The sequence below is a fragment of the Aulostomus chinensis genome, chromosome 23, assembly GCF_037954235.1.
Source record: "Aulostomus chinensis isolate RoL2024-O1b breed Wild chromosome 23, RoL_Achi_v1.0, whole genome shotgun sequence".
Lineage (NCBI taxonomy): Eukaryota > Metazoa > Chordata > Actinopteri > Syngnathiformes > Aulostomidae > Aulostomus > Aulostomus chinensis.
The window spans coordinates 7,400,743-7,425,194 of record NC_141342.1 but is presented as its reverse complement, the minus strand read 5'-3'; the positions used below and the strand labels follow the sequence as shown (position 1 = coordinate 7,425,194).

General features: G+C 44.6%; 1 protein-coding gene across 1 annotated transcript in view; it reads right to left on the bottom strand.

Annotated features, from left to right (window-relative positions):
• Window positions 1–17,622, bottom strand: part of shisa8b (shisa family member 8b) — an 89,561-nt gene extending 71,939 nt beyond the window's left edge. The window contains exons 1-2 of the mRNA XM_086195213.1: window positions 17,240–17,622; window positions 16,052–16,737 (exon numbers count right to left, since the gene is read on the bottom strand). Of these exons, the coding sequence (XP_086051339.1) occupies window positions 16,052–16,725 (674 nt within the window). The 5' untranslated portion in view covers window positions 16,726–16,737; window positions 17,240–17,622. The remainder of the gene's footprint in view (window positions 1–16,051; window positions 16,738–17,239) is intronic.
• Between the last annotated feature and the right edge of the window lie 6,830 nt (window positions 17,623–24,452).

Genomic DNA, 24,452 nt, shown 5'->3' with positions numbered 1-24,452 from the left:
AATATACTGTAGTACTTTAAAGAACAGTCGTGCAAATATCAAGATTGTCCAGAGAACACTTTACACAAGAACACTTTATTAGTACGAAAAAGGGCGTGACAACTTGAGGCCCGCGTACTTCGACTTCCACGACAGTCCCATGCGGCCAAAACAGCAGATCTACACATTCACAACGCGTCAACGCGTTACCACCTTGTAGGTCTTTTTTTTTTTTTCTAGCATAGAACCGTGAGCTTGAAGATTTGCTGTTTGCAGTGCACTAACGACATGGGACATAAATTACTGGTAAGTTAAAATAAATTGCAAAATTTTACATGAAACCTAGTTAAGATAAAATTAATCTCAAATAATGGCCCCCAGGCGTTTAAACGAACCTAGCGTTTATTTGAGACAGGCGTCTATTTTACAAAATGAGGTTGGATCCTCGGCCATTATATGAGACCCGGCGGCAGCTTGACACCGGGCTATTAATTGGTCATTTATGGTATTTCAAACGGGGGAAACAAAAGGTCTCTTAACCCCCCCAAAACAAGTTAACAGCGTGCTAAAAAAATGTAGATTAATCACATTGCAGAGTTACAAAGGGTGACTGCTCAGGACTGCTCCTCACCCAGTTATTTTCCACTGCTACTCCCACCTCATCAGCCAAACTCACCTCTGCTCTTCACCACACCTGCAGCTCATCCCTGTCATCAGCCCAGGTATATAAGCTCCAGCTCCACACACACTGGTTGTCTTATCATCTTCACATTATGCAAGCCCTTCTAGCACTCTATTCCGGACTGATCATCCGACCTGGGGCCTCATGTATCAATACTTGCCTGGATCTCATACTAAAAAACTGCAATCGCAAAAGTTACGTACGCACAAAAAAAATCCAGATGTATCAATATATGCGAGCGCCGGAATCCAGCGCGTTTCCTTGATACGTCCCAATCAGCGTGGAATTGAGCGCAGATGTCGGAGGACTGGGCCCGCCCATGTTACGCCCACCTATAAATATGTAAATTCATTTAAATAGAGTCTCCGCTGTCCACACTCGCAAAACAATGTCAATGAAAAAGAGGTTCACGGCATGTGAGCTGGAGGTGCTGGTCGAGGAGATGGAGGAGAGACAGCAGAGTTTGTTTGTCAGCCTGTCCAGTGATGTCAGTGTAAACAATAAAAATTGGGAGTAGGATAAGAAGTGCGAGGGTGAACGCGGTGGGTTCCCAGCAACGCACCCCCGCGGAGATGAAAAACAGTGGTCGGACCTATTGTTGGCTAAAATTCCCTTCTAATCACCAGTGTTGTTTTATCATGTTCATACATCTTAAAAGAACGAGTCGCTACGCGTGTCTGAAGTTTTATGACGAAGGTAGAAAAATGTTGGCTTCTCCTTGACTGAACGATCAAAGCACAGTTTTCCTCACTAAACCTGTGCAAGCATAATTACATCATAAGCTTGCACTACTGCTAGCACTGTTAAAGATTTCATATCTCTATTTCTAATGTATGGCTGCAATTCTAACCTCTTAAACAACGCAAGCTAAATATATGACTAAATTCAACACTGCGCAATCACTAAATGCAATAACTACAATAATCAATTGGCTTAAATCTAAATTAACAATGTGGAAAATGGCACTAACGTGACCTCAAGGTGGAGGTCAAGCAGTGTACAGCTGCCGTCCAGAGGAGTGCAGGCCAGACAGGTGGGGTAAGGGAGAGGGGAAACTGACGGACTTTGAGCAGTGGGTGGCGGCAGTCATGGGCAGCAGCGGGTGGCGGCAGTCATGGGCAGCGTCTCTGTGGGTGGGTGGGTGGTTGGGGGGGATGTCGCCACCACCCACGCTGACTCCGAGAGCCTGGATGGAAAGTGGCAACTCCATTTCTCACACATTTCCACATGCTTTGCCACAGATGTAAATGCAACAAATATACAGAATCAGCCATTTAAATAAACCAATATGTTTAATAGAAAAAAAAATTCATGAGCCATGCCGCCAACATGCAGCACACCTGCCAGCTCCCACGCCAGCCCGTCCACCAGCTCAGTCATCTGCTGGGACCAGCGCCATTCGGGCCAGCCCGTCCTTACACAGGCAGTCCTGCACTTCTACGTCACCTCCGGAGTTGGCATGGAACAGTGCAAGAATCAATGAACTTTTCGCGTTGATACAACTGAAAGTGAGCACCGATCCTAGCGTACGCAAGTTTGTCTTGCTTAAACCATGTTGATACATGAGGCCCCTGGTCTGTTCCTGTTCCTGCCTGCTCGCCTTGCCCTCGGACTGATTTGTAAGGTTTCAACCCATTTCTGCTCTAATCCTGTCTGATCCCTGGCAGTCGGCCTTGCCTTCTGTCCCTGACACAGAGCTGCCTGTCCGAGAGTTCGCTGTGCATAATAAAGACTGTTGAGAACTTTTGCTTGCCGGTTTGCATCTGGGTCCTTAGTCATGTTACAGGGTGTGACAGTCTGATCAGGCTAACAATGGACCCAGCGACAAGCAAGCACTCCCCAACCGGCACACTGGACCATATTGAGCACACGCTAGCGAACCATGAGAGCCGGATCACCGCATCTACCAGCCATCTGCAACAAGCGGTGGATCCCCTGATTCAGATGGTATCAGGGCTAGCCAACCAGCTTCAGCAGCTACCACTGGTCAGCACTTCACCCACGCCTTCAGCTCCTGTGGTTCCCCTTCTAGCCACGGACAGTCCCGAGCAGCGGGTTGGAACTCCCGAGCCTTCTGATGGCAACCCAAAGGACTGTGCTCCATTTTTCATAAAGTTTACCCTGCTCTGTGCACGTTTGCTATTGAGTTAGCAAGGGTAGTCTTCTCCTAAACCATCTGACCGGCCGAGCACAACTGTGGGGTGCGGCCGAGTGGGAACACCAGTCACCCGTCTGCCAGAGATTTTGGCCTTCTCAGCCAAACCCCATAAGGTTTTTGGACAAGGTCTTGCAAGATCTGAAGTTTCTGGGGGACTCCTGAACTTGAGACAAGGTCAGCAGTCGGTGGCAGAATTTTACATAGACCTCTGCACCCAAGCTAGCTAGTGAGGTCGACGCTTTCATGTATGGATTAACGGATTACATCAAAGATGTGCTGGTTTTGCATGGGGTTACTACATCCCTTGATTACATCATCAGGTTGGCCATCCAAATCGATAATCAGGTCCAGACGTGGCGACAGGAATGACGCCAGGGGGTCAGCTTCCGGAGTCCACATCAGAGAGACCCTACCAATCTACACAAGTTTTCAGACCCTCCACGGACAGATCCCAAACCCACGCAGCTGGGACGCACCTCCCTCACCCCAGCTGAATGGAGACGACGCCAGCAAAACCAGCTTTGTCTGTACTGTGGAAGAGAAGGACATTACATTGCGACCTGCCCGATTAAAAGACAGAGCTCACACATAAATAAGGAGATATGGGTGAGTGTGATGTCTGAGTCTTCTCTTTCTTGCCAGCCCCTTCTTCAAGCTCGCCTGCTACTCCGTGATGGCTTCCACACCTTGGCCTCCCTCGTTGACTCTGGAGCTGATTCCAGCCTGATAAGCGAGATATTGGCCCTGCAATAGGGACTCGGCCTGGTCCCTCTGTCTCATCCTATCCCTGCATGAGCTCTTGACAGCCACAAGATGTACACCATCACCCACCGAACTGAACCTGTTTCCATCCTCCTGTCTGTGAACTGCCACCTGACCATTCAGTTTCACATCCTGGCTTACCCAGATCTGCATCTGGTCTTGGGATTCCTGTGCCTTAGCTGCCACAACCCCCACATCGACTGGTCTACTAGTTCCATCCAAGGTTGGGGAACAGCCTGTCATTTTGCCTGCCTGTAAAACGCCGCTCCTTCAAACCATCCTGCCAGCACCATTCCACTGCCAGATCTCTCCTTTGTCCCACTTGAATACCACGACTCCTGCCAGGTTTTCAGCAAGATCAAGGCCTCCCCACCAGCTGCACAACTGCACTATTAACCTCCTCCCTGGCACTGCTCCACCCAAGGGTTGTCTCTACTCCCTTTCTGCCCCAGAGTCAGGCCATGGAGTACTACATAAACAACTCCCTGGCAGCTTGTATCATCCATCCCTCCTCATCCCCTGCTGGAGCAGGGTTCTTCTTCGTTGAAAAGAAGGACAAGTCGTTGAGACCCTGCATCTACTACCGAGGACTGAATGACATAATGGTAAAGAATCACTACCTCCTGCCCCTGATCTCATCAGCCTTTGAGTTGCTGCAGGGAGCCACCACCTTTACCAAATTCAACCTCAACAAAGTCTACCACCTCGTCAGCATCCGTGAGGGAGATAAATGGAAGATGGCGTTCAACACCCCAATCAGTCACTATGATTATCTGGTCATGCCATTTGGTCTCCCAAACGCCTCTTCAGTGTTTCAAGCCCTGGTCAACGATGTCTTCCATGACATGCTAAAGAAGTATGTCTTTGTGAACCTGGATGACATCCTGATTTTAACCAAATCTCACATACAACATGTCCAAGCAGTCCTGCAATGACTCCTGGAAAACTCAATCTGTGTCAAGGCAGAGAAATGTGAGTTTCATGTCTTGTCAGTTGCCTTCCTGGGCTATATTTTCTTGAGAGGTCACATCAAAATGGATACCGCCAAAGTCTCTGCAGTAGCTACGTGGCCTAGACCAGTGTCCCACAAGCAACTACAACACTTCTTGGGGTTCGCCACCTTCTATCGGAGATTCATCAGAAATTACAGCTCTGTGGCAGCTCCGCTCACCACTCTCACCAGTTCCAGGTTCCCCTTCATCTGGTCACCTAATGCTGAGATAGCCTTCGTCACACTCAAGGAGAGGTTTACCTCGGCCCCCATCCTCCAGATCGCGACCTCTCGTTCATTGTGGAGGTGGATGCCTCAGATGTGGAAGTGGGAGGAGTTCTCTCACAACGGTCCACCACAAACCAGAAAATCCACCCCTGTGCCTTCTTCTCTTGTTGTTTGTATCCAGCAGAAAGAAATCATGGCATTGAGAACAGGGAGCTCCTCGCTATCAAAATGGCGTTGGAGGAGTGGCGCCACTGGTTGGAGGGAACCAAAGAGTCTTTTCTGGTCTGGACCGACCATAAAAATCTGGAATACATGAAGTCGGCAAAGAGACTGAACTCCCGCCAAGCCCGTTGGTCACTGTTTTTTATGAAAACCTGATTTCAATTTCACCCTTTCCTACCGCAACATCAAGGAACGATTGAGGGCCGCTACTCTGGACCAGCCTAGTCCCAGTTCCTGTCCACCTCACTGCCTCTTCGTTCCTGCATCTTTGAAGTCTTAAGTCCTGCAGTGGGCCCACACTTCCAACCTCACCTGTCATCCTGGGCCTGACATACTCAAGAGGTCCTCCTTCAAAGATTCTGGTGGTCTACTTTGGATAAGGACACCAGAGACTTTGTCGAAGCCTGCCCGACCTGCTGTCAGCACAAGTCCCCTCACCATGCCTTGGTGGGTCTCCTGCAGCCACTTCCCATCCCACATCAACCCTGGTACCATGTGGACTTTGTTACTGGTCTGCTACCTTCAGATGGTAACACCGTCATCCTCACAGTGGTAGACCAGTTTACCAAGATGGCCCACTTTGTGCCTCTGACCAAGCTCCCCTCTGCCAAGGAGGTGTCGCAGGACCTCGGCCCGAGCTTGTGCCACCCTCCAGAAATCGGTGGCCCATTAACATTGACGTTGACGCACTCCAGCCCTTTCATACCAGGTGGTCCAGAATGTGTGTCTTTTGGCAAAGACCTCCCCCTTGGCATGGAGTCCAAGAAGTTGGCTCCGAAGTTCTTAGGCCCCTTTGCCATAGAAAAATTATCAGCCCAATCACCGTGAGACTGACTCTTGAACCCTCATGGTACAGGGAAGAGTCCAAGATTAAGCCAGTGCATGAGAGTACTCTTCTCCCTGATGCGCCTCCTCCTCCGTGTCTCATCGATGGGGAGGAGTATTTGACAATCAAAATATGATAAGAATATTTATTTTTAATTTTTTAAAATATTATCTTATTTTCTGTCCCTTGTGTTTTGGGCTGAGAAGGATTCAAAGTGCAAAGCATACACGGACGGACACACACACTCAACAGATCTCCCTCAATTTCACTGCTTCGTCTGTGGCCCATGCTACATAACTCCATCAGAGTTTGATCAAAGGTGGCCCAATTGTTTTTACATAATCTGCTGACAGAAAGACAGTTGTTATCAGAAAGAACATTTACATTAACACAACATACCATATAGGAAGTCCATTTTTGAATGAATGTGAGCTTTGATCTGAAATATGAAACTTCATTTTAAAAGTGCAAACAATATTCATTCTTTGACATCCAATTCTATCATCTTATTTTGAGTTGTTCCTTTATGAATATATGCAAAGATGCTGGATTCTGACACAAATGACAAAAAATACTTAAGCTCCTGCTCTGTCCTTTTCTCCAGCAGAGATGTAAATCACTTTGTCTTGGTACTCTTGTCTGCTTCTCCTTTGTCTCTCCCCTGCCTACCTCCCCATCAATGTAAATGCAGCCCTAAATCTGTCTGTTTCTTCTTTCCCTCCACTTTAAACCATACACTTCTTTTCCTCTCTGACTCATTGCCATGCAGAGCCTTGGGCCTCTATGCACTCCTCTCTTGGGTCACTGCTCAAACAACTTGCTGATGTGGATTTTAATCTCCAACAAAAATGTCACTCCTCCCTGAGCTATGTAGCATTTATGAAACATTGGGAGAGCTTCACAAGGGGATGCCTTTGCTTCGGAAGTATGAAGACTGCCATGTAGCTGGTTAAAAGATGAACCCTCGCAAGGTTCATTTAGCAAATTAAGTCCAATTTAATTATTTTTATGAATGAAAATATATTTTTCAGGGCACAGGCTGAAAAAAATTACATTCTGAAAGTATTTTTTGGCCCAATTACAGCACATTTTAAAAAAATATTATCATTCTACCTTGCAGAACACCTGGGAGTCATGTCTCTTTCATAAGCTTTGTCTTCCTAGAGTATGGTGAAAAAGTGTACTCAATCATTTATTTTCATTTTAGGCCATCTAGTCAGCCTAAATCATTACATGATTGATATTACTTTCATGTTGTCAGTCATTTGGGGATTTTTGTCTCCATGCTGGCAAAAGATGTGGGCTGGAGTCATTATGTTTTGGGAATTATCCATCCCTACATACCCATTTTTCATTTATGCAATATCTCTGCAACACCTTGCAGACAAGGCTTCAAATTTGGCTTACATGTTTATCAGGACTCAAGCATCAAAGTTTTGGGGTTCAAAGACAAAGGTCATTGTCAGCTCACATAATCACCATATCTCTGTATTGCAATGTGGTTATTTTTTAGTTTTGGCTTGGATAAAGAAAATACTTTGTCAATGGACCAAGTAAAAATTTTGCTTGGCCCTATAATCATACTGAAATGTGTCTTGTAATGATACTTTCACCAGATAATAGGCAAATATTCTTGGAAGGTTTATAGATTGTACTATAAGGTAAACATAAGGGAAGTTGGAAAAACTTAAGGCCACCATACCCTCAAAATCACTAACATCTATAAAAAGGAATCCTTTTTGAAATTTGGCAATAACACTTGAATTGTTCTTCCCCCATGCTCATATTCCACAAGTAAACGTCATACAACTCATTATACAATAACATGCCTGAGAGATCTGTGAATTCATCAGTATCTCTGTGCTCTCCCATCCCATCAGAGCCACAGTGAGATGAGACTTTGCTAATGTCCTGTTACAATCAATTTTCATCCATATCCCCCAAATAAGAACACTGATTAGTTACAACAAGTACTGTCACTCACCAATCCATAATCATCTCTGTCTCTCTGTATAAGGACAATACTAATCTTATGAAAATGTAATGAAAAGAGCAATGCCAATTTATACATTCAGGATATACAGTAAAGTCCATTCTTTCTGTACATCCTCACATTGATCCTATAACTGAACTTTTCATTGCACTTCAGCCAACATTCCATGAATTTAACTTTTCATTGTTCATCAAAATTGTACTGACGAATCAGTCAGCCTCTTCCTCATCTCATATTTCAATTGTTACAATATGTATTCTAGCTACATTCTGTTTATTCTGTTCTCAGTTCCCAAGCTCTTCATATGATTTCTCTATAAAACAAAATATTTAGATAATACTACTCAATGCAACTAACAAATAGGATAAATGATGACATATATTTTGATTTTTTAGGTTCCTTTTTAGCTAGTTAATATGTATTTCAAGATGTAAACAGATGGCTCCCTACAACTTTGGGAAGTGGACAAAAAGATAGAAAACATAGATGCAAACTTATAGTGTGTTTGATGGTCTCATGAACTTCATTTTTGACAGATATGTAGATGACATGTGCATGACTGTGACAGACTACACGTGTACTCTTGGAATTAACTATTTTTTTCCCATTAAAATATGAAATGCCACTTATAAGGTATGAATGATACAAAGCTACCAATCTTTCAACTATTCACTGACAAATAAAATGATGAAACAACAAACAGCCAACCTTCATTTAGCTCTGACCTACAATTAAGTGTGTGTGGGCCTGGCAACACTGACAAGAAGCCAATAAGAAAGGCAAAGCAGCTAGAAAGTGAAAAAAATGTACATTTCATCCAGCCAGAGAGTTGTTCATGTTTGCAGTTGCACACTTCAACACATCTACACACAGGCACACATGCATGCAGCCACTGTTGACTACATTCTGGTGACAGGTAATTGAGAGTGACAACCCAGCCTTGGAGGTAATCAGAAGGCAGGAGAGATTGAGGGGGAGATGCAAAAGTCAAGGAAACTTGCTGATAAATAATGTTTGTGCAAACGTACTATTCCTTCCATTCATTCAAGGCTGATTTACATGAAGCTACTCTTTTCTTCTCCTCTAGAGTCATGTCAATTTTATTTGTATAGCGCCAAATCACAACAAAAGTTCTCATGACAAGTAGAGCAGGTCTAGTACCACACTCCTTCAATGAATTTACACCCAACAATTCACCATGAGCAAGCACATCCTGCAACAGCTGTGATGAAAACCTTCCTATGAACAGGCAGGAATGTGGTGCAGATCCAGGTTCAATGGGAACGGCCATCTGCTTTGACCAGTTTGGGGGGGGGGGAGCAGGAGAATGGGGCACTGACAAAGAGATAATAAAGAAAAAAAGGAGTTCAGAAGGAAAGACAGGATTAGGAGTAAAGAGGAAGAGGAAAGGGAAGAGAATGATGGATGCATGGGGACTTGAGCAGGTGATACTAAGGGTGGCAGCTTCAGCCTCTTTGGGTCTGTAGCCTGCTCCAGTAGCAGCATCAGTCAGGGATCTGGGAAGTAGGGAAACACAAAGGCTCCAGAGAAGAAGATGAGTTAGGAACACACATGAATACAAGAGGACAGAGAGGAGAGAGAAGCACCATGTGAGATCCCTTGGCAGTCTAACCCTATGTAGTATATCTAAAGGGTAGCCTAAACCAGTCTTAACTGTAGGCTTTACCAAAAAGGAAGGTCTTCAGTCTGCTCTTAAACATAGAGTGGGTATCTGCATCCCAGACTGAAACTGATAGAAGGTTCCACAGGAAGGTCCTGATCGCTGAAGGCTCTGGCTCCCAATCTACTTCAAGAGACTCTTGGAAACACAAGTAATTGTAGCTGGACAATAGGGGACTATGAGCTATTTCAGATATGAATGTGCCTGCTTGTTGAGGGTTTTACATGTCAGAGGAAGACTTTTGTATTATATTCTGAATTTAACAAGGAGCCAAGGAGCAGAGAGGCCAGTACATGAGAGATACCTACCAGTTTTTGTCAATACATGGACAGAAGCGTTTTGACCAGCTGGAGAGTTTTTAGGGACTTATTAGTACAGCCAAATAGGAGAAACTGCGATCTGACTGTAATCCACCCTGGAAGTGACAATAGCATGGACAGGTTTTTCTGCATCTTTTAAGAACAAGATATGTCTTATCTTAGCGAAGTTATGTAGATGAAAGAAATCAGATCTGGAGATTTGCTTTTTGATGGAGTTAAAGGACTGATCCTGATCAAAGATAACTCCCAGGTTCTTTACGGTAGTGCTGGATTAATGCCATCCAGTGTACTAACTCGATAAGGTGTAATAAGGAGTAAGGTTTAATAGGACATGATGGTCAATGGTTTCAAAAGCTGCATTAAGATCTAATAAGACCAGCACAGAGATGAATCCCTCATCTGATGCCAGTAGGACATTGGTAACTTTGACTAGTGCTGTTTTTGTGCCATGATGAACCCTGAAACTTGACTGGATATCTCCTAATAAGCTGTTGCTGTGAAGAAAGTCACAAAGCTGCTTTCTCCAGAATTTTGGAGGGAAAAGTGAGATTTGATATTGGTCTGTGGTTAGACAAAACCTTTGGATCCAGAGTTGTTTCTGTGAGAAGGGTTTTAATTACCACTATTTTAAAGGACTGTGGAACATAACCAGATACCAGTGACACATTGATCATATCTAAGACAGAGGGGCTAACTTGGGTTCTTTAAGCAGCTTAGTTGGTGCATGGTCTAAGAGAGAGGTGGATGATTTAGAAGAGGAAATCATTGTACTAAATTCATGAAGGTCCATGTGAGAAAATTATCCAGGTACTGTATATGTCTGGGCCTACAGCTGCTTCTAAGGTTTGTGAGGTTATAGATGATGGTGGTGCCAGATGATGGCAGGAGGAGAAGAATTTTCAAAGTGCTTGTTTCCCTTGATTCATGGTTTTCTTTTTTGATGGAGATATTACACTCTCCATCTGTGTGCAATATCTTTATTACTTTTTAAAGGTTTTACTTGTGTATACGAAGTTGGCTGAACTTGCTACACGGTGTGTGTATGCTTTTTTTCTTATTTAATTGGGCAATACAGTCCAAAGTTGTTCATAAGTTGCATGTTGCACTGTTGATAAAATGATCAGTTTGGGAGGGACTATGGTTGACAATGTCCTCTGTTATAATTGGACCAGACACTAAATTTAGTGTCATTGTAGTTACTACCTTAAATCCAACTACGGCGTGATCAGTCAAACATCTGGAAACTACAGTTTTCCTGAGTGTTGTGTAATTGATTAGCAAAAATTCAAAAGTGATTAATTGATAATCAGATAAAAGAGAGTTCCGTGGAAATTAACTTAATATTCAGCTTCAATTCCATGAGTAAGGACAAGGTTGAGGATATCGTTGTGACAGTGAATGGGTTCATGTACAGAATGATGGAAACCAATTGAGTCTAGAAGATAAGAAGGTGATATATATATATATATATATATATATATATATATATATATATATATATATATATATATATATATATATATATATATAAATAAATGCAGTACCCAGACAGTTGTTATCACCTTCCGCATGAATGGTAAATGGACTCAATTTTATACAGCGCTTTTCTACCTTAGTGGCACTCAAGGCGCTTTACAGTGTCATCTCATTCACCGTTCACTCACACACTGATGGTGGAGGCTACCATGCAAGGCGCCAATCTACTCATCAGGAGCAATTATGGGTTCAGTATCTTGCTCAAGGACACTTCCATACGGTCACTGGGGTCGAGGATCCAACCAGCGACCCTTCGGTTGCTAGACGGCCACTCCAACCCTGAGCCATGCCGCCCATGAACACTGAAGTCACCTACAATAACGACTTCATCTGTTTTAAGAACTAAACTGGATATAAACGCTGATAATTCAGATAAGAATTCAGAGTGTTCTTGAGAGGTGGAGCGCATAAGAGATATAAGGAAGAGGTGTGTGAATTAGGCCTTCATTTATTATGAGTCATCTTTTGAAAGCTCTTTATTGGTTGATAAAATCCTTAGATTGATATTTTTATACAAGCCATTTGACAGTAATACAAGACTTCAACACACATTCCAAGCTGCAAAAGCCAGTATTTGTTGGTACCAACCACCACTCAAACCAGCCCCTCTGATAAAGACTGCCCCCCCCCCCCAAAAAAAAACAATCCAAGAGATTTACATCTGCATTTTTGTCACAGCCCATTACACACCATTACCACACAATGCCGGTGTCAAAGGTTGTGTGGATATGATACTTGGTAACTTGGTACTTTCTGATATTCAGCTTTTACACTAATATTAATTTCTGATGATTAATCTGTTCTTATTAATGGATCAATCCATGGGTTGTAATGATTGAAATAATGATCTAGTAGGTCCCTTGCTGGGTGCAGTTTCTCCTCCACACAGAATTTGGAAATGAAAAATGGTGCAGCGATGTTCTTTCTGAAAAACATCCCCATTCACCTCTCCCATTGGAGGGGTTGACTGATAACTGTGATCGAACCTGATGGTGATTTTGTCAATAAATGAAGAGCTCAAAAACGCAGCTCATAAAAAGCAAGGTTTTTACTTTCCTGGCCTGATCATATTTATTATTAATAACGCACATTTAAAAACACAAGATGTCAAGAAAGTGCCTTAATGCCTTTACTGTATGAAATAGTAGAGTAAGCTACAACAGTTAAGGAATTGTCTGACTAAGACAACCATTAGTCATTTAAAAGCATTCGGCGTTAATATGATTGGGACGTTAATGACATTTCACATAAGTATACATGCTCCAGATTCGAAAACAGAAATGAAGGGGTTCTTTAAGACTAAATATTTAGATACCACTTCCTAACAAAACATTCATGAAATGTATGTGAAGTTACAGTAACCTTAACAACAGATAAAATGTAAAGTAATAGTATCGTGTGTATCATCCTCCATCATTCTGGTGGACATTGTCTCCTGTTTAATTGCAACTTGTGTGACACGGTGAAATGAACTAGTGTTGCATATGTCCATATGTTTGTCCACACTCTATTGATTATCTGTCTGCCTTGAATTAGGCCAGAACAGTCAAACCCTTTAAGTGACAGTGTCCCCTTCATTACATAACATAATGGCCTGCACACACACACACACACACACACACACACTATGCTCCATGTAACCTCTGCCTCTAACATGTTGATTTGTCAGCCCTCACCCTTGTGATAGGGGGACATTACGCTGCAAGGCCTTCCAGCTATCCTGACCTCTCACTGTAGTAATCTGAACCATGCTCACACAACTACAACCACTATCATCCCATCTGTTAATTGAACTATAAATCACTGAGTGTGTATGCTTGTGTGTATATAAACATGAAGGTCATTGGTGTTTGTTTAGCATTTCGGTGTACAGCCAAGCCCCTTTCCAGCTGAGACCTTTAATTAGATGTGACATGAAGGAACTACAGTGGGGCTCTCCATTACATTTCTTGACTGGGGATTAGAGGTATGTGCAAACAGACTGAAGTGGATTTAGAAGGGTATTTTTGAATTAATACATTCAGGAAGAGGGTTACTTGAGAGGACGATCATTTTGGATTTGGAATTTCAAAGCTGATTCAGGAAAGTAGGTGTGATGCACTAATTACATTGAGATGCATTGCAGGAGTGAAACAATGATGTCTGATAGATTTGACTGACATAAGTTACTCTTTGTGTGTGTCCAAAAATGGGTGGTGCACATGTGTATTGATTTCAATTACTGAATTATGTATAGAACATGAAGCCTGAGAAACAAGTTCCATGTTAGCAGGCTAAAAACTAAAATAACATGTAGGCAGAACAGTATACTGTACTCTTGGTGAAATTACTTTAATGTCATTAATGAAGGGTAATTTGTAATATGGTCCTGTGAAAGGGATGCAACAGCAGTAGTGCAGGAAATCAATCCATCCATCCATTGTCTTCCGCTTATTCCTGTTAAGGGTCGCGCGCGCGGGGGGCGGGGGCGGCTGGTCGCCAGGCCAACATACATAGACAAACAACCAATTCACACCTACGGTCAATTTAGAGTATCAATTAGCCTAGTCTCCAATTGCATGTCTTTGGATGGGAAGAAGCCGGAGTACCTGGAGAGAACCCACGCAGGCACGGGGAGAACATGCAGACTCCACACAGAAAGATCCCGTGCCTGAGCCGGGACTCAAACCTGGATTCTTCTTGCTGTGAGGCGACAGTGCTGACCACTGCACCACCGTGCAGTAGTGCAGGAAATATTAATCCTTAGGGTTGTCTTAACCGAGTTTGCAGCTCAGTTAATTGGAAATGCACCAGCTGAGCGGCTGGTTGATGGAGGATCAGTGAGCAGAGGGTGGCTGACTGCTTGTCAGTATCTAAGTAAAAGAAGTACATAAGTGAGAATGGAAGGAGGAGAGGAAGATGAAAGTGTCTCAGCCTTGTGGGTCCCAGGTGGGTAGGATGAAAAGAAAAGGAAAGGCTGCAAGAAAAAGGAAGAATTTGGCTAGGAGAAATATAAATATAAACAGCAGAATTTGCAAAAATGAAATTGAGACAGAAGAAAATGACAGAGACGCAGTGAGGGTTGGATTGCTTGGGATCAAAATGGCACAATTTGAGGCCATGCAGTTTGCTGTTTAGAGGAATGATTCTCTGAAGGGAACTGACAGAACCCTGTACCACATATTTAAACAAGTGGAGCAGTGGAGTGTGTAATTTATGTACAAATGCATGTATCACCAGATCTGTAGACATTTAAAGCGGCAGATAAACAGTTTTATCAATCTCAAGATTAAGAATTCTCTTGACAATCATTTCTTTTTCAATTCAAAAGTAAAATGAGTTCACAGAGAACACAAAACTTTACCTTAAAAATTTACTGCAGCACAAATAGTTAGATAGATATTTTTCAAAACGCTTTTTTATTTCAAATATAAGTCATACTTACAGTAAAAGCAAATGGTACACAAGGTGTGAAATACAAAATAAATTGTGGAAGAAAAGAAATTGGAGAAATAAAGAAACACGCACAGGGAAATAAAAAGAGAAAATGGCAACATTAGAGACATAATTAAATGAAATATGAGCAATGGCAAAATAAGGTTGTGACGAATGTGCAGATACACATGACCTTGTGTCTTAATCTGTCATTCACAACACGCATACACACTGAAACAGTGACTCATTTAGAATTATTTGGATTGGGAAGCACAAAATTATACTCCTGAGATATCATAAAATCAGCAGGTAGCTTTTCCCATCTATTTCTCTCCAATATCCTGTTTTTAATCTGATTTGCTTTAAGATACAAACTTTTGCCATGTTTTGTGGTGATATTGTATAGATGAATAATCTATATCTGTTGGATAAAGCATCCAGCTTCTGGTCTAAATAGGTATTTGTTCAGGCACAACACACACATGCCATGTTAGTATGACAAAAAGTTGGAGGGTGCAAAGTAGCAGCTGTTTAATTATGCTTCACCTGCCAATGTAGGTTTCCTACTCTGTAAATTTTGTTTCCTTTTGCTGGGAAGATGTCAGAATTTCCAACTTTTATTCTTGGAATAATTTAGAAACACAAGCAAGTACACGCACATACATACATCAGACTTAACACACACACACACACACACACACTCCAGCCTGTATAAAAAGGTGGACATAGCTTGCAGATGTTAAACTAAAGGCAATGGAGTCATGTCCTAAACCTGCCAACAAAACCAAATCCATATACACAAAAGATAGATGAAAAAATGTCCCTCTAGCACCCCTCACTTAATTTATCACCTAAACAAACATTTTTTTATGTCATTGTCGAATTGCTTGTTTCAAGTCTTTTCAGTATACAGTGAATTTGTTAATCATCATTCCGCTTTGAATAAAATTGCAAGGTGTGTGATGGAGCAGGGGATGCTTTAAGGCGTGGCCAAGATTATTTGTCAATTCTATTCTGATCCAGTCCTCAAAAAAAGTCACCTAAGATTGCCAAAAAAAATAAAACACCCAAAATACCAAATTAAAGGCTTTAAAATAGTTGTCCCCAAACCAATAAACAACACCATGTTGGCTACACCAGCTTCTTATAGAATCTATGTATATACACACAGTCACCTTTCAACAACCCTGTGAACCTCCTTCCTTTACTGTATGCAATACAAACACTCTCACAGACACAAAATCAATCATGCTCCTCACCTGGAGTTGAGATCAACATGTGCCACCCCCGCTCCCCCTCCACCTCCACTTCCTCCACGGCTTTTCTCCAGACCCAGTTTGGTGAAGATGCCAACAAGCACCATGACAGCCACCACCCCACAGATGATGTAGACAATGAGGTGTGTGCGGTCACGGTCTTGGTCATCCTGGTCGTCAGTGATGGTGGCCACAGGTTTGCCAGTGTTGGCCCAGATGGGTGTGTCATAGTTGGAGCAGATGCTCTGGTCCAGCCGCTGCTGACGGAACTGGCAGCAGAAGCGATAGAAGCAGGTACCACAGCAGTACAGAAACACACCAGCATTGCAGTTGAATGGAGGATCCCACTGGCCCATCACATCATAGTAGCCTTGGCAACGTGTACCACCAACAGGTGGGATGTCCTCGTCATCTGCATCTCCGCCACTAGTGGGAGTTGACAGCCCTGTCTCGAACGGGATGTTCTGAGTTACCTCCACATTGGTGGGAGTTGTCTGGTTGGCTGGAGTAGTGGGGGTGATGAACGGGTCATCTTCAGTTATAGTCATTGTGGTAACAGATGGATCCTGGGTGAGAACAGGTTGGGTAAGTTGGGATGACAAAAAAAAGAAGAGGAAAAGATGGCAGGAGCGAAGATGTGTGAATGCCATGCTGCAGGGGAGTATGTTGTCCAGCATCTCACTGTCAAGCTTTAAAGGGGAGGCAGAGAAATTTGGAGACAAGAATGTAAAAGACATAGTCAAGGTCAATGCATAGAGAATGGCTTCCAAATTCTTTAGTACACCAGAAGACAATCAAACTCAGGTATAAATTCTTCCATAATAGGTAAATAATTTAAATTTCAAGTTTAAGAACTTCACAACTGAGAAAAAGCTGTTTTTTTCTTATAAACATTAAAATCAGTTGTAGCCAGAACAATTACATACATTTCATTGATTGATCCTGAATGCTTATGGAATCAATCATGAAACTAGGGCAGGGGACATTTTAGAGAGGTCCCACAGAAACTGATTTTTCACGTTGCAAAATAACAGCAATGCAAAATTTTCCTCTTGACTTCTCATACACTAAAAACAATATGTGTCTGAAATCTTACCTCCAAAACCAGATGAAAACTTTTTAAAGAGCAAAGAGTCACAAAAAACCAGAGGCTCATGGGTAATTTATGCAGAAGGCACTGATGGCTCTCACCTGTTTTCTCTTTGCACCATCCACACAGTTGAGCCTCTTTGATGATCAGTCTCTCCAGGTCAAGGGTTAAAAATTCCCTCTAGAAACATCCGCAGAATTTACTCAGCACCATGTTTCCCCTGAGTATCCCCACAGCTCTCTTTCTCCCTCATGTGTTCTCCATCATCAGCTGGGACTCATTCCAGGGGGGTTCCACCATAAAATGAAACACTTCTTTATCTTCTGTGTCCTCTTTTCTCGTCCTGTATCTATATGCACTCCTCAGTCAGTGCTGGCTGGTGTGAGTCCGTAGTGGTCCAGCACACAGTTAATATATTGTGCTGCTGTTATTGTGTGTGTTTATTTGTGTGAACACTGCAACAGTTCACAAACCAAATGGAATATCCTCCTCAGTTATCTGTCCTCTGTGAGGGAGGGAGGGGGAGCGAGAGAGAGAGAGAGAGAGAGAGCGAGCCCATTGGACAATGAAAGGATGATCATCATAACTTTTAATCCTTTTTCCTTGTGTCTGTCTCCTGTCGTGTGTGTGTGTGTGTGTGTGTGTGTGTGTGTGTGTGTGTGTCACATCCACGGTGCACACTCTTGCTTATCAGGCACTTATTGCTTCTCCTGAATTTTCCTGCATGACACATGTACACGCACACATCTCCCCTTCCCCCAACCACCAACCCCACATTTCTCCACACTCTTCTGATTATGTGTGTGTGTGTGTGTGTGTGGGGGGGGGGGGGGCGTAATGGACAGACTGAAAAGAACAGAGTAAATGTAGGGCAGTGGGAAGGAGGTCAGTAAGAAAGAAAGAAAGGAATAAAAAAAATGGGAAGCGGGGAGGAATCAAAGATGACACAAGAGAAAGAGGATTTGGCCACATTTGACCCTTTTTAACAGGAAATTGTTACATCAAGCTCCTTTTTCTAGTGTTTTATCCCTGTTGGTTAATTTGTTGGTCAACAAAGCTAAAGAATAAACTTTTTGTGTGCATAAGCATAAATGTGCTGTCTTTTCTCTGTTGTGCCTTGAGGATGTCTTAAGTAGCTGCCTCATTTAAGTTACTTTTGCCACCAGCCATTTTGACAGGTCTTGGCAGAGGCAAAAAGGCAAGTAGGCAAGTGTAAGAGGATTAATTATGACCATATTCCAATTAGGTAGGTCAGGGGTCAGGGTCAGGGCAAATAATCGGACCCTGACCAAAAGGAGTTTTTTGGATTAGGTTTAGAAGTGGATGAGTTAGTACTCAGTATTAAGTGAGCTTCCATTTTCTTTGTATTTCAGATCCCATGGATTCCATTCTAATGTTGACTTGTCAATTGATGGAATAATATTCATACATATGTATTTAAAATGTAACACCACAGTAATGTTGGGTATCTCACATCCCCATGAATGTGAGTGTGAATGGTTCTTGGAAGCACTCAAAATTGATAAGTAGAAAAGACTTCTTCCATCCATCGTCATCTTCCGCTCATTCCTTACTAGTAAGGGGGCTGGAGCCGGGCGAGGGCGAGAGGCAGGGTACACCCTGGACAGGTCGCAAGTCCATCGCAGGGCCAACATACAGAGACGAACAACCATTCACACTCACATTCATACCTACAGTCAATTTAGAGAATCCAATCAGCATGTCTATGGATGGTGGGAGGAAGCCGGAGTACCTGGAGAGAACCCACGCAGGCACAGGGAGAACATGCAAACTCCACACAGAAAGGTCCCGCGCCCAAGCCGGGACTCGAACCCGGAACCTTCTTGCTGTGAGGCCACAGTGCTAACCACTGCACCACCGTGCAGCCCGAAAAGACTTCTCCGACCAGTTAATTTCATAGCTGGAGATGAGGCTAAATTGATCAAACACATCGATAAAAGTATCAAGAGACTGCATAATATTACAGAAAATAACAAAAAATATCATCAGCAAAAGAAATACAATGTTTACTACATAAGTAGGTAAATAAAGGTTTAGAGCATACTTTTGCTGTTATTGTATTAACAGAGTGTTGCGACAGGAGGCAGGTGGACCAAGCAGGCAGGCACTGGTTAACTCAAAATCACAGTTTATTTGCAAACACAGGGATGTTAATGGTGGAGTGAGTGAGGGACTGGAGGAGTTGTGAGTTGCCGAGGATGGGGGGGGGGGGGGGGGGCTGCTGGAGGTTCAGAGGGACAGGTGACGGCAGTGAGAGACGAAGGAGGAGGTCCAGGATGAGGCACAGGGAAGGTTGACGTCAGGGAGGGAGCAGGTCCGAATGGCTGCTGGCTGGCATGGCTGGGCAATCTGGGAAGGCAGGGGAGCAGAGTGAGGATGTGAGGCAGGAAACACAGGTGACAAAAAACTTGGGAAAGCAAGAGATCAAAAAGTTCTTGAAGGGGCCTGACGCAGTTACCGCGTGGTAGACTGTAAAGATCTGGTGATGAGTGTATGGAGAACCGGAGCATTTAAGCAGGAGAGTGATGAGCAGATGAGTCTCAGGTGTGCCTACCAGCAGCAGCCAGGATGTAAGTTTAACCCCCCCCCCCCCCCAACGGTTGCCACCTGGTGACCCACCTTGCTTCCCAGGGTGAGCCTGGTGAAACTCCCTCACCATCACTGGATCCATAATGAAGGAGCAGGGAATCCAGGACCGTTCTTCTGGGCCGTAGCCCTCCAAGTCAACCAGGTACTTAAATCCCCGCCCCCGACGGCGCACGTCCAACAGACGTCGGGCAGTGAATACTGGACCCCCATTAATCAGCTGGGGGAAGGGGGCAGAGGGGGCGGAGGGGGTGGGGGGTCGCCTGGAGGACACAGGGGACTGACAGAGACAGGCCTCAAGTGGGAGACATGAAACACTGGATGTACTCTGAGAGAGGAGGGTAGCTTGAGTTTCACAGCAACAGGATTCACAATGGAGAGAATCTCAAATGGACCAAGGTAATGGGGAGACAGTTTTCTGGAGTCAGTTTTGAGGGGAAAATTCTTGGCGGATAACCAGACCTTCTGACCAGGTTTGTAGGCAGGTGCAGAGGTGCGGTGTCAATCCACCTATCAGCGGTGCTGCACAGCAGCACGGAGCAAAGCAGCGCATGTCGTCGTCTAAATTCTGTGGCATCGGCGGAGATGGTGTTGTACAGATGGTACTCCAATTTCCTCCTCCTTTATGGAAAAAAAGGAGGTAGATACCCCAGGGCACATTCAAATGGAGTCATACCTGTAGATGAGCTTGAGAGGGAGTTGTGAGCATTCTATCCAGGCCAGATGGGTGCTCCAGGATGCTGGGTTCTGGTCTAACACACAGCGCAGGGCTGTTTTGAGGTCCTGGTTTGCACGCTCTGCCTGCCCGTTAGACTGGGGGTGAAATCTAGAGGACAAGCTGGCGGTGGCACCCAGGGATGAACAGAAAGCTTGCCAGACTTGTGATGTGAATTGTGAACCTTAAACAGACAACATGTCTGCTGGGATTCCATGGAGTCTAAAAACATGGGTCATGAGAAGATCTGCTGTCTCCCGGGCTGAGGGGAGCTTCGGCAAGGCGACAAAGTGAACTGATTTTGAAAAGTGGTCCACAGTGGTCAGTATCACTGTGTTACCTTGAGATGGTGGAAGACTGGTAACAAAGTCTACTGCTATGTGAGACCATGGGTGATGGGGAACTGGCAGGGTGTAGAGGAGACCAGCAGGAGGCTTGTGGGATGATTTGCCATGGGCACACACTTGGCAGGCCGCAACAAATGCATGTGTATCCAAGTCCATGGATGGCCATCAGAAGTGCTGCTGGAGGAGCTGTAAGGTCCTGTTGGCTCCTGGATGGCAGGAGAAAAGGGAGAAGTGCCCCCACTGCAGGACTGCGGATGGTACAGAATCAGGCACAAAGCATTTTCCAGGGGGCCCATTACCTGGCTCAGGTTGGTTGCGGAGTGCCTCGCTGACCATGGACTCGATCTCCCATGTTAACACGCCGACCACTCGTGAGGCGGGCAGAAGGGGATCCTGACTGAGAGGAGAGTCCAAAAAGGAGAACTGCCTGGAGGAGAGTCCAAAAAGGAGAACTGCCTGGAGAGAGCATCAGGTTTGAGATTTTTGTTCCCTGGGCGGTAGGTGATTGTGAAATTAAAGCGGTCGAAAATTAAAGCCCAACGAGCCTGACGGAAGTTCAGTCTTTTAGCGGTTTGAATGTATGCCAGGTTTTTGTGATCTGTCCATACCAGAAAGGGATGCTCCGCCCCCTCAAGCCAATGTCGCCACTCCTCCAGGGCCTGTTTCACCACCAATAGTTCTTGGTTACATAGTTACGCTCAGGACTGGTGAGCCTGCGGGAAAAAAAGGCACAGGGGTGTAGTAGGTTGTCAGACTCACCGCGCTGGGACAGGACCGCTCCCACTCCTACGTCCGAGGCATCCACCTCGACTATAAACTGGCGCGGGGGGTCTGTTTGTGTGATGAATGGATGGAAGCTGAGGTAAAAAGTTCATTTAGGTGCCGGAAGGCAGCATCTGCCTCAGGGGACCAGTAGAAGGTAACGTTGGATGAGGTAAGTCGGGTAAGAGGGGCTGCCACAGATCTGTAACCTTTGATAATTCTCCTGTAGAAGTTAGCGAATCCGAGGAACCTCTGCAACTGCTTCACTGAGGAGGGAACTGGCCACTCTGCAACTGCTTGGATTTTGTCAGGATCCGCCATTAACTGCCCCCTTCTGATGATGTAACCCAGGAATGTGACTGAGGGGGTGTGAAACACACACTTCTCTGCTTTGACATACAGTCAGTTCTCCAACAGCCACTGGAGAACCTGCCAGACATGGTTCACATGCTCCTCCATGGTGTGTGAGAAGATGAGGATGTCGTCTAGGTAAACAAACACAAACCGGTTAAGAAAATCTCTTAGGACATCATTTACAAGGGCCTGGAAGACAGCAGGCACATTGGTCAGGCCGAAAGGAATCATTAGATATTCAAAGTGCCCCAGTGGTGTGTTAAAAGCCGTCTTTCACTCGTCACTTTCTCGGATGCGAACCAGGTGGTAAGCATTATGTAGATCTATACATGGACGGAGGGTCTTGTCTTTTTTACTTACAAAGAAAAAAACGGCTCCAAGACAGGACAAGGAAGGGCAAATTATTAACTAACCCCATTAGCCAAGGACTCTGCAATATAACTCTCCATTGCTTCCCTCTCTGGGCGGGAGCGGTTTTACAGACGACCTGATGGTAACGGGGCTCCAGGAATGAGGTCAATGGCACAGTCATAAGGGCGATAAGGTGGCAGAGTGAGGGCATTGTCCTTGCTGAAAACCAGAGCTAAATCCTGGTAGACAGTAGGAACGAGGATAGGTCAGGAGGTGTGGACGATGGTAGAGAAATGCTACCCACTGCAGACGGGGATGCGGACTGCAGGCAAACTCGATGACAATATTGACTCCAGTTGATGAGCTTACCAGCTGCCCAATCAAGGTGGGGGTTGTGGAGAGCCAGCCAGGGGTGGCCTAAAACAATGGGGGCAGAACGTGAGGGGATGACCTTAAATTGTAACAGCTCACAGTGATTACCTGACACCTGAATCTGAGGGAGGCAGTTTGGTAGGTTACACGGGCCAGTAATCTCCCATCCAAGGCTCTGACCATGATGGGAGTTCCCAGATGTTCGGTGGGGAGAGCAGCCTGCTGTGCCACACCTTCATAAATGAAGTTATCCTCTGCTCCGGAATCTACCAGGGCAGAGAACTGAAGGGGACTTGTAGGAGTGCGCAGAGAGGCTGGCAAAGAAAACGCATGGTGTTGTTCAATTGTGAACATCAGAACAAAGATTGCCAGAGACGGAGCACAGATTACATTTCCCATAGAAGCACCTCCCAGACTTGGTGCACACTTGGGCAGCTTTCCCCCCCAACGACCTGGAGTAACTTCTGTAGTTACTCCCCCCAAGTCAGCCACTTGTCTGCTGGATCCCATCCCAACAAAGACTACTTAAGGATGCCTTCCCCCTAGTCAACACTTCTATATTGCACCAAATTAATCTTTCCTTAGTCACAGGTTACGTGCCACAGGCCTTTTAAGGTGGCAGTCATTAACCCTTTACTTAAAAAACCTTCTCTTGACCCAGATGTGTTAGCCAACTATCCCCTATATCTCCAAGATCCTTGAGAAGGTTGTCCTGGAGCAGCTACATGCACAGCAATGAGCTCTTTGAAGCCTTCCAGTCTGGATTCAGGGAACACCATAGCACTGAAACAGGTCCAAAAGTACAATTACAGAGACGAGACCTCTGTCTGAAGCTATAAGAAGATCATTAGAGACTTTGACCAGTGCTCAGTGCTGCATTTGACACCATCGACCACAGCATCCTGCTACAGAGACTAGACCATGAATTTGGGATTAAAGGACCTGCCCTAAAATGGTTTAAGTCATACTTATCTGACAGGTTTCAGTTTGTTAATGTTAATAATGACGACTCGGAGTATAGCAGAGTTACATGTGGTGTACCACAGGATTCATTTTTAGGACCGATACTCTTCATTCTTTACATGCTCCCATTAGGTGACATAATCTGGAAGCACTCAATCAACTTTCACTGTTATGCGGATGACAACCACTCTGATTACTTTTAAGTCCAGGCTTAAGACTTTCCTTTATGACAGAACCTTCAGTTAGGACTGGTTCAGGTAGCTCTGAACCATTTATAGCTATGCTGCTACAGGCTTAGACTGCTGGGGGACACATGGAGCCCACTCCTCTCCTCTCAACACATTTTGGAACTGTCATTACCATTACTTGTTGCACTTTGTAGTTTGGCCTTGGTGTCTCACAGTCTCCTTGTGTTTCCACAGTTCCACTGGAGCTCCATCTCTCTGCTCCAACCACCACCTGCATCGTCCCCCCCCCTTTTTCTTTTCCCTGCTGTTACACCGGCCTGCATTCCCCTCCCATGAACCAGTCTGCCATCCAGTCCCCCATCAAGCTGGCTTGCTCTCCCTGCCTCGCCTACCAGAAGCTAGCTTCCTTCTTCAACTGTTATTAACATTTCCATGCTTCCCATATTTTGTATTGTAAACTGTTGTTTTGTCTGAAACATCTACTGCACGTCTGTCCGTCCTGGGTGAGGGATCTCTCCTCTGTTGCTCACCCTGAGGTTTCTCAGATTTTTCCCTGTTAAAAGGGTTTTCTATGGAGTTTTGCCTCAGTCGATGTGAGGCTCTGAGGGCAGAGGATGTTGTTATGATGCCATGTAAAGCCCTTTGAGACAAACTG